A 9,716-nucleotide genomic window follows, 5' to 3' on the forward strand; every position below is an offset into this window, starting at 1 on the left:
CCCTTCCCCCTTCCCTCTACCTGCCATACTGTTAATCGTGTCTCGCTCTATTTGTTTATATCCCACTTTCACTCGACGCAGAGAAAATTGTCTCGTTCTTGCGTCTATTTCTTGTGACTAGAGTCAAAGGTTTTCGGAATTTTTGCTTTTCTTTCGTTCTTCTTTTTTTTTGTTCTTTTTTTTCTTTTTTTGTTTTGTTTTTTTTCGTTTTTTTTCCTTCCTTTTCTTCGGAAAAACCGTGTGTTATCTCGTAATACCCTTTCGTCGTACAGGTGTCGTAAAGCGCAACGATCGAATTGGATGCGGCCAGGAATAAGAGCGAATAAGGACAGGATAAGAAGGCGAAAAAGGAAGGAAGGGCCGAGCGTGTGTGTTTTTCGAATGAAAGGGAATCGGATCGTTGATTTTCCTGGCGGTACCTCAGTGATTCGTCACGGTGCTCGTGACGTTCCCCGCGACGTACCCATAATACGTCTTCCTATGCGACCACCCCTGTTACTCTCGCTCTCCTAAAATTAAGTCATTCATCCTGCGCGAGCACGGAAAAAAGTAATGAGCTTCTCGTAAGGGGGAACCATACGAAGGACTCTCGGTACCTTTGACGGTGGTGAGTCCATTTGGTCGCTTTCTTCCCGTGGGATTGACGCACGAGATCTTTCGAGGTGGTCTCTTATCGAGTTCTTTCCGAAGATTCGTCGGATAAGGCTAAGGCTTCGGACCTTGGACGTGTGCAGTCTCTTAGAAAAGGAATCTCGTGTCGTCGACGCGTGGAAACACGGTTCCAGGGAGTCCGCGATTTCGTACCCCTACGTTCCCACAGTCGAAGAGGACGCGGATTCCGCGAGAGATTCTCTTTGCTCGCACGCCCGTACGGAATATGGGGGGGAGGAGCTGGACCGACCTGAACCGAGCTTGGACCGAGCCGACCGTCGAGAGGATCGCGAGGGGCAGAGAGAAAGAGAGAGAGAGAGAGAGGAAGAGAGAGAGAGAGTGGTAAGGAGGATGAAGAAGAGGGAGAGAAGAACGTGGGCCCTTATAACATGCCAAAACACCGATAATTCGACGGTGTGGTCCCAAACGTCAGCCGATATTCTTTCCCACGGAGAAGCCGCGAGGAAGAGGGGAGAAAGAGTCAGAGAGAGAGAGAGAGAGAGAGAGAGAGAGAGAGAAGGTCCGCGCGAGGACAACCCGTAGAACCCGCCAAAAGAGATTCCTGCCATTCCGCCAGTGTATGTTCGACGACGGCCCACCTTCTCTCCTCAATCGCAAAAACGATAAATTAGTTGATTTACGCGCGCTCCTTTTTTTATCGGGGATAATTCTCATCCGAAGGACGGCCGAGTGCGCGCGTTCAAAAGACCTAGAGAGAGAGAGAGAGAGAGAGAGAGAGAGAGGGAGAAAGGGAGAGAAAAAGATGCTCTTGATCGTAGCCATCTTCCGCCTCGGTCACTTCGGCGACCGCCTCTTTTGCGTCCTTCCTCGTCATCGTCTTTTGCTTCTGCTTCTTCTTCTTCTTATCCTTTTCTCTCTTCCTCGTGGCCGAACGTCATTACGTAGCTTACCTTTTTCCACAAATTTTTTGTCCCTTCGATCGCTCGAGAATCCCTCGCAAATTAAAAATTCTCTTTTTTAAATTAACAACGAATATAATTGAGGGATCTTCTGAAAAAAGTTCGTTTCTTGAAAGATCCCTGCGGTTTGTGCTGTTTCGCGCGTACCGGCGATAGCGATCCGGTAAAGGCGACGAAAACATTTAGAGGTTATGAGAGGCCTCGGCACGATAAAATCAGGGCGGGCCAAAGAAAAGAGTGGACTGGTGCGGAAAGGAGGCACGGAAGAAGGCGCAGAACGACGCGCCGGATCGCACGCGGCGGGCATCCTTGATGGGACGGCAGACGCATTCGGAGTTGATCTCTCGTCGTGGGACGGCTCGATCGTCAACCCCCAGTCACGAATTTCGTATTCGTCCGGCATAATGGCACGAAGTGGTCCATCCGTGCCAGCGACAACTTCTCCAACATTTCTTTCCTTCGTTTTTTCCTTTTTTGTTATTTTTTCTTTTTTTTCCACTTTTTTCTTCTCTCTCTCTCTCTCTCTCTCTCTCTCTCTCTCTCTCTCTGTCTCAAAAACAAAAAAAAAGAAAAAAAATATGCAAACGAGACGTGTCTTCTTCCTTATTTCGTTATCCAACTCGTCGAGTTCGATCGATTCGAGATTAATCCCTAAGGTATCGTCGTAAAACGACGATATGAATGAAAATGTTGACAATGTTTTTTGTCGCAATATATCCGCGAGGAGGTAGGCAAGCGTAAAGGTTGGGACCCGATGTCGGGGATTGGCTCGAGGATGCGTGACGGTATGCGTAATAATAGTAAAACCGAATGAAAGGCATAGGGCGGTGTCGGCGTTGGTCTTTTGCTTTTTCGAGGGCGAGAGGACGCTGCTGGACGATGGTGGTGGTGGCGATGGTAGCAGCGATGGTAGCGACGATGGTAGCGAAGGGCTGCGCGTGTTCCGAGATCAAAGCAGCCGCCGTGAGAAGTGGCCCGACTGGCCGAGATTTTTGTCTTCTCCTGAATGCTCGATCTCTGGACGAGGCTCGTCTTTACCTCGGACTAGAACAGTCTCTCTTAGCTCGTGGCAAGAATTTGTTTTAGTATCGCGCCTTAGTCATGCCGACCCCTGCTAACAATTTCTGCGTTGGATAAGAATTAGCCCGACTTCCTCGAGTCTCGGAATGCACTTAGAGTTGGAAATACCAAACGGCAGGACCGACGGCCGTGTCCACGATCGAATCGGAGGTAGATACAACAACGGAGAAAGAATATCGTGCACGCGCAGTCTTTGGAGTTGAAACGATATTGAAATGGAGAAAAAGGATTAGAAAGGAAAAGGAAAAGTTTGTTGGTAAGAGTGTCGGAAGCATTAGCGTGGATCCCTGTTTGTACGCGGTCGGAATTCTTTTATCCCGAGCAAGGATTCCTGCGGGATTCCTTGGTCGTTATCATCGCGTGCAGTACGGGGCGAGGTGGGGAGGATCGCTGCGCGGCGAACGCTCGTGAGAGAGTAGCTGCCAGCGAACAGGCAAACAGAGAGAGAGAGAGAGAGAGAGAGAGAGAGAGAGAGAGAGAGAGGGAAAGAACGCGACGAGGAAAGAACGAGGAGAGAAAGAGGAGAGAGTCGAACCAGTCTCCACGGGTTAGGGGCCTCCCACGATATTCCTCGGAGGAATTATGAAGTCGTCCAGCTGGAGAACCAGTTGGCCATATTTCGCGTCGTTACATCGATGTGCGCGCATCGTGTAATGGGAAAATATTGAATGGTTCTACGACATTGCCCCGAGGGAGGGCCAAAGATCGAGAGAGGTTCGTAGATCTCGTCACGAAGATCCGCGATCTCGAAACATTCTCCGACTTCGAAAGCGCATATTTCGCTTTATCGAGTCCTTCTAGGAGAAGAATTTATCCGCTAGAAAGGAATTGAAATAAGTTAGGGGATTGTATAAATATAGAGATTGTACGTTTCATTTACATCGTTTATTCGTCGATATCTTTATTCGTATAAATTAGGATTAATAATAATAATAATTAATACATCTATTATGCACATTATTGAAATCACTATTTTCTCGATTGAAAGGTAAGAAGAAGAAAAGAAGAAGGAAAAAAAATATAGGCCAAAGTATTCGACACTGGTAATTATTTTCTTAAATTTAAGATCAAGAGAAGAGGATCCGCAAGAAATAACTTATCGACCGGTTTGGATTACGACCCTAAGGATTATTTACAATGGTAGCTTCACGCATATTTTATAATACTTTTTTAAAAACCTTTAGGATCGTATTCCGTCTATGTACAGACACGCACGCACGCACGCACGCACGCACACATACATACATACATACATACATACACGCAGCGTAGACGTACAGATAGACGCGTTCGGCTTTAGCGCGCGCGTCAATAAAGAATAAGAAAAGAAGGGGAATAGAGAGGTCGTTGAAAATAAATAAACGGATTGTTATTGTTTTCCTCGTAAAAGCTCGCGCAGGCATTCGGAATAACTTCGTCGTCCTTATCGTCTAATCTTTAATCCTGTATTTACAAACGAAACGCAACCGCGATCGTCGACATTTAATGTCTTCGATAAGATCGATCGCTCGAGAACGATCCTGGGCATTTGGAGTCAGTCTTTAATAGATCGCAAATAAATATATAGTTAAGAGTTTAGATCGTGTCGCGTAATACTGAGGAGAAGGCGGAGGAGAATGGAGGAGGAGGAGCCTCGACATCCGAGCTTCTCGAGAGACTCGGAATGTCCTTCGCCAGGAAGGAATCGGTCCTTTAGAGGGAAAGAGAGTAAGCTAAGAGAGATATTCTCTTTCTCGCGTATTCTTTTCTCGGCGTTTGCCCGGAAAGCGATAATTTCGTAATACGAAGAGCTCTCTCTCTCTCTCTCTCTCTCTCTCTGTCTCTCTCTCTCTCTCTCTCTCTCTCTCGCTCTCTCTCTGTTTCTCTTTACAAACACGTGTGTATCGTCTTCTTCCTCCAGCAGTGTTGACACTTGACTTCGCAACACCAGTGGAAGATACACGCGCACCTTTCCATCACCGTCACTTCCTGAGTCTTGTAACCTCTTCCGCAACACATGAGATCGCAACCGTCGACACCGATGCTCGTGTCGTTGCATTGTCTGCCGTGCGTACCAAGAATTCCGAGTTTTGGATTCTTCTCACAGAACGGCGGGGAAGGATCTAAATAGACGAGGTCCTCGGGCTCCGGTGGTTTGTGTTCAGGATTGTACGGTTTAAGTTGGAAATTGTAACGATGACGACGTCCAAGACCGTCTCGGTGCCCGTGAACCGAATTGCTCGCAGAGTTGCTCACGATGGCGTTGCTGTTGCCTCGTACTCGATCCGAATTGCTAACCATCACTCTGGACGCTCCGTCGAAGCGATCCTTCAAATTGTCGCCGACCACGCGAAAGTTGGGTAGTCTCATCCAGCAGGTCTTTACCGCGCAGGAACCGGACATGCCGTGGCACTTGCACTCTTGTCGCATCTCCGAGAATACGTGCTGCAACAGAACGAATCGTCGAGCCATCTCTCTCTCTCTCTCTCTCTCTCTCTCTAGGATGCGCGCGCGCGCGCGCGCTCACGCGCGGCTACTATCGCGCTGCGTTTCTCCTTGGAAGCGCGGCATTCCAAAGCGGTCAACGAAAAGGATATCGCGATATTCGAATAAAAGAAATGAGAAGGTGGGTGCGACTGAGAGGCAAGTCGGCACCGAAAGACTCGAAAACCCAAATGGATATTATAAGAGTTTCGATAAGGCACGCGCGGTAAATTTCGCACTGTTACGATAGGAATAAAGTCGTGGAGAATGTAGATAAATTCCACTTTCGCTAATTCACAGAAGCTTTCATTGACATAAAGTTAAGTCTTTATAGATTATCTCATTGGAATTAGAAAGTCCAAGAGTCCGGATTTAATTATCCATAGAAATAAGAGAGACTTACCGCTCGACCGGCCTCGTTGTTGTGGAGGTTCATTTTCTCCCGGAGATTTCGGCCGCGTTCTCCGGTATCGACGAACTCGCGGGAAAACTTGATGCCGTATCCGATGTTGTCCGAACACCCACCCCATTCCCAGTCTCGAACGGCAGAGGGTGCGCGCGATTGGTGGGTATAGTCGCATGAACACGACTGGATGCTGCCCTCGCTGCATGCTCTTGCGATGCTATGAGTCACAGCTGCGCTCATGATGGCGTAGATGAAGGCGGTCTCTCGGCATCCTGCGAATCGTGTAAAATCGTCCGTGTTCCTTGAATGATCTTCGCTTTTCCTATATTTTTCCGTCTTTTATCGGAGAGAGAAAGAGAGAGAGAGAGAGAGAGAGAAGGAGAAGAAGTAGGACAAAACTTTTGCCGGCACGTTTAGTCGCGTGGGAGTCGCGAGCGCCGATGTCGGCGAACGTCTCAATTCCCCGTAGGGGACTACCTGCACGAGAGGGCCGGTCGCAGGTGGAAGGAGCTGCGGGAGAAAAGGAGACGAAAGAGAGAGAGAGAGAGAGAGAGAGAGAGGAGGCAACGCGACCTTTACCCTGAGTGGGCTGACCCTCGAGCACCTCGACCTTATCTGCATAAGATACAAGCACCTGTTGCCAGCATATAAGATGCCGGCACCTTTGTGCCGCTGAAGACGTCTTGAGGAAGAGAGCGAGACTCTCTTCTCTCAACGGGTGGCCCAATGAACGATCGACCAAATCGTTCGATCTTCGGACGTAGGGGAATTATTGAAAATTACACCGAAACTCGCGTACGCGAGTTTCAGTGTAATCTCGCGAGAAACGACGAGAGCATCTTTTAAGAATATTCTGGCTGGTACATCGGCTATCATTAGCGGCACTCAACAGGAGGCTTTAAATTTTTCTCATACGTTTCGAGAGAGAGAGAGAGAGAGTGAGAGAGGGAGAGGGAGATATTACCTTCTCGATTCATCGTCGCATTTCAACTACACATCAACATTTTTGACTAACAACCGTACCTTTTGAGATAGGTGAAAAATAAGACGTCGAGTCTTTTTGAGTCGAATTTTTGAGCGCGAACATTGTCATTCGTCACGACTCAAGCGAACGGAAAGGTTGAGAAACGAATGACAGAAAAAAAAGGAAAGAATGGAAGAAAGAAAAAACGATTTTCCTTAATCCGCATGTAGAGAACGACAGTGAGGTCAAACGGAAGGAGGAAAGTCTTTTTCCAATGCAGTAGAAACGGTGATGCTACTTGTTGGGAAGTTTCTCCCTTATAAAAGATTTAGACCGTTCCAACAATGAGTTCTTCGAGAACGTCCCTTAAATTTGATTTGTTCCAGATATTATTCGTCATCATCTAGGACTGCCATGACCGAGAGGATTACGAAGAAAACTTTTTCATTCTCTTCATGCCGCTGGAGGGAATATGTCATTGGAAAGGATTCTAACGCCGAGAGCAAAAATGCGTTGCTTTTCTCGCCGAATGAAAGAAAAAAGAAGAGAAAGAAGAAAAAGAAGAAAAAAGGCGATGACTCTCGTACATTCATCGTTTACGATCTCGAATCTTTTGAAAAAGTCAGATAGGCACTACGTAGGTAATATTTGTTCGAGTATCAGTCATTACTAATCCTTGTCGTTGCGAACTCGAGCGCAAGGCTTATCGATCGGTCGATCCAACTTGGAGATTAAGAACGATCAGGCACGACGAATGAGATCACGAGTTAGGAGACGTTCGCGATTCGAGGAAACGCCCGATCATTCAAAGTTTTTCTTTTATTTTTTTCTTCTTCTTATTTCTTTTCTTTTTTTTTTTCTTTCTTTTTAACGCGCGTTCCGTCTTGAGCTCAGTTTTACGATTTTCAAACAATCAAATGACGGAGATAAGTCTCGAGGCAAGGCGAGAAATCGTTATCGGTCTGCTCCGACGAACGAAGAATCGCCGTATGAGAAAAGAAAGCATTGCTCGATGATTCCAAGAGTCGGTGCGCTGTTTGCGCTCGATGACTCGACGCGCACTTCCTCTCTCTCTCTCTCTCTCTTTTTCTCTCTCTCTCTCTTTTTCTCTCTCGCTCTCTACGTCTGTCTCGTACCGCTTACGAGATAAATATTAAATAGTCGAAGGTGAGCTTTATCGGTTCGTTCAAACATCGCGCCTTGGAATTGCGTCTACAGAGAACAACGAGTCGCGAAAATTGGCCGGACGCAATAGACTCGTTTTGACTCGCGGATCACGTTTTAGCAAGAAATCGTGGCGTGCCGTCGACACATGTAACACATCATAGGACACGATTTATAGCGACGCAAGGTCATCGCAAAAAAGACGATCCCTCGGCCATATAAGACGCAGCTTTGGTCTCGCGCGTCGCCCTACCGAAAGACGGGACACGTCCCTTCGAAAAGCGATTTAACGGATATCGGCGTCGGAGGCTTACCGAGCGATTAAACTCACTCTCTCTCTCTCTCTCTCTCTCTCCCTCTCTTTCTCTCTCTTTTCCGCGCGTGCGAAGGAGAAGAAGAAGAGGAAGAAGAAGAAGAATAAGAAGAAGAGGTAAGAGAGAGAGAGGGAGAGAGAGAGAGAGAGAAAGAGTGAGAAGAAGACCGAGGCAGGCAGTCGAGAGGACCTACCAATGCGGTAGGTGCCTCTTGGCGGCGGAATGATTACAGGCTACGGACGCACTCACTACCAGCTATAATATCGAGTACAAACTCGTTCAAAAGTATCGAGATTTCTTCTCTTTCTTTCTCTCTCTCTCTCTCTCTCTCTCTCTCTCTCTCTCTCTCTCAAAGATACGAAAAGCGGCGAAACGTAGCGTAATCCGGAAACGGCCGTTTAGTCCGTCGAATCGCGCGGATGTTCCATGAGATCCAGTTTTCGTGATGTTCCCCTCGCTCTCTCCCTCCTTTCGGCCGAGTCTCGAAATGCGTATGCGTGCGAGCATAAGCGCGGATCGCCGATAGCGATCTGCGCTTTCCCCTTGCTCGCGCTGGAACCTCTCGAGATCTAATCTAAAAGATTCGTTCGAGGACAAAGAGAGAAGAGAAGCGAAAAAAAGGGAATAGAGAGAGAGAGAGAGAGAGAGAGAGAGAAAGGAGAAAGAGAAAAAGAAACTGGTCCGTGTTCGCACGAAGCAACGTCGACGACAACGACGACTAAGGGTGAAAGGTCGAAGGCCTCGCAAAGCGGACGTTCCAGAGAAAAAGAGATGATTCGTCGTGGAGACGAAATACAAAACCGTCTTACCTGCCCGTTGTAAGAACGTCCAAGAAACTTTCATTTATCTCTAATATATCTTTGCAAAAGTATAGATACTTTTTCGTCTCGATCAAATTCATCGATAGAGAAGAACACGAATGGCAAGGGAGGAAGGCACGAGCCTCGAAGGCGCGCGCGCGCGCGCGAGAGAGAGAGAAAGAGAGAGAGAGAGAGATGCGCGGGGGGTCGAAAGAGGCGTGCCCTTCGTCCGAAGGCCCCGGGCACGTGCCCTCGCCGGGCCAGATGTATGTTTTGCAACCTGATAATGGACCTTCTCGTACCAGTTCTGGCTCCCCTGCGGCTCTTTTAGATCTCGTCGAGGCGATTGTAAGCCGAGCTTTTTCGCTCGAGCCGCTCCCACCCCATTATGTCGAATGTCCCCATATGGCCACTTAGTAAAACTAAAAGAAGCATGCGAATGAAAAAAAAAAAAAAAGAAAAAGAAAAGAAAAAATAAAAAAAAAATGAGATGGAAGAAGGGGGAGTGTGTACGTGAGAGAGAAAAAGATAGGAGATAGAGAACGCGAATCGTGATGAAAGACGAAGAACACTTTTAAATAGTACAGGAAGTAAGATCTCAAAGTCGCCAAGTATGTTACATAGAGCACGTGCGACTTTTCAAGAACGATTCGAACGATAGATCGAAAAGAAAGAAGGCGCGGGCGACGAAGGACGATACCTACCTACTTTCGTCTCTTTCTCTCTTTTTGTTTCTTTTTTTTCACGAGACGCACGCGAGCGCTCGCTATCCCTTCTTCTCTCTATCTTTCTCTGTCTCTCTCTCTCCCCCACTTCTCTCTCTCTCTCTCTCTCTCTCTCTCTCTCTCTCTCTCTCTCTCTCTCTCTCTCTCTCTCTATCTGCTCGAAACTCGTCTTCTGTAAATCTCTATCGGGAATACCGGTTGTCAGAGACGAGCATGGACAATGGACGGT

At 47.5% G+C, this 9,716-nt stretch overlaps 1 protein-coding gene across 2 annotated transcripts in view; it reads right to left on the reverse strand.

Annotated features, from left to right (window-relative positions):
- Positions 1-3,633: 3,633 nt before the first annotated feature.
- LOC124425403 (protein wingless) overlaps positions 3,634-9,716 on the reverse strand; it is a 20,582-nt gene continuing 14,499 nt past the window's right edge. For both annotated transcript variants that reach the window (XM_046965692.1, XM_046965691.1), the window contains exons 3-4: positions 5,518-5,792; positions 3,634-5,075 (exon numbers count right to left, since the gene is read on the reverse strand). In XM_046965692.1, coding sequence (XP_046821648.1) covers positions 4,518-5,075; positions 5,518-5,792 — 833 coding nt within the window. In that variant the 3' untranslated portion in view covers positions 3,634-4,517. The remainder of the gene's footprint in view (positions 5,076-5,517; positions 5,793-9,716) is intronic.

The sequence above is a fragment of the Vespa crabro genome, chromosome 7 (assembly GCF_910589235.1).
Source record: "Vespa crabro chromosome 7, iyVesCrab1.2, whole genome shotgun sequence".
Taxonomy (NCBI): Eukaryota; Metazoa; Arthropoda; class Insecta; order Hymenoptera; family Vespidae; genus Vespa; species Vespa crabro.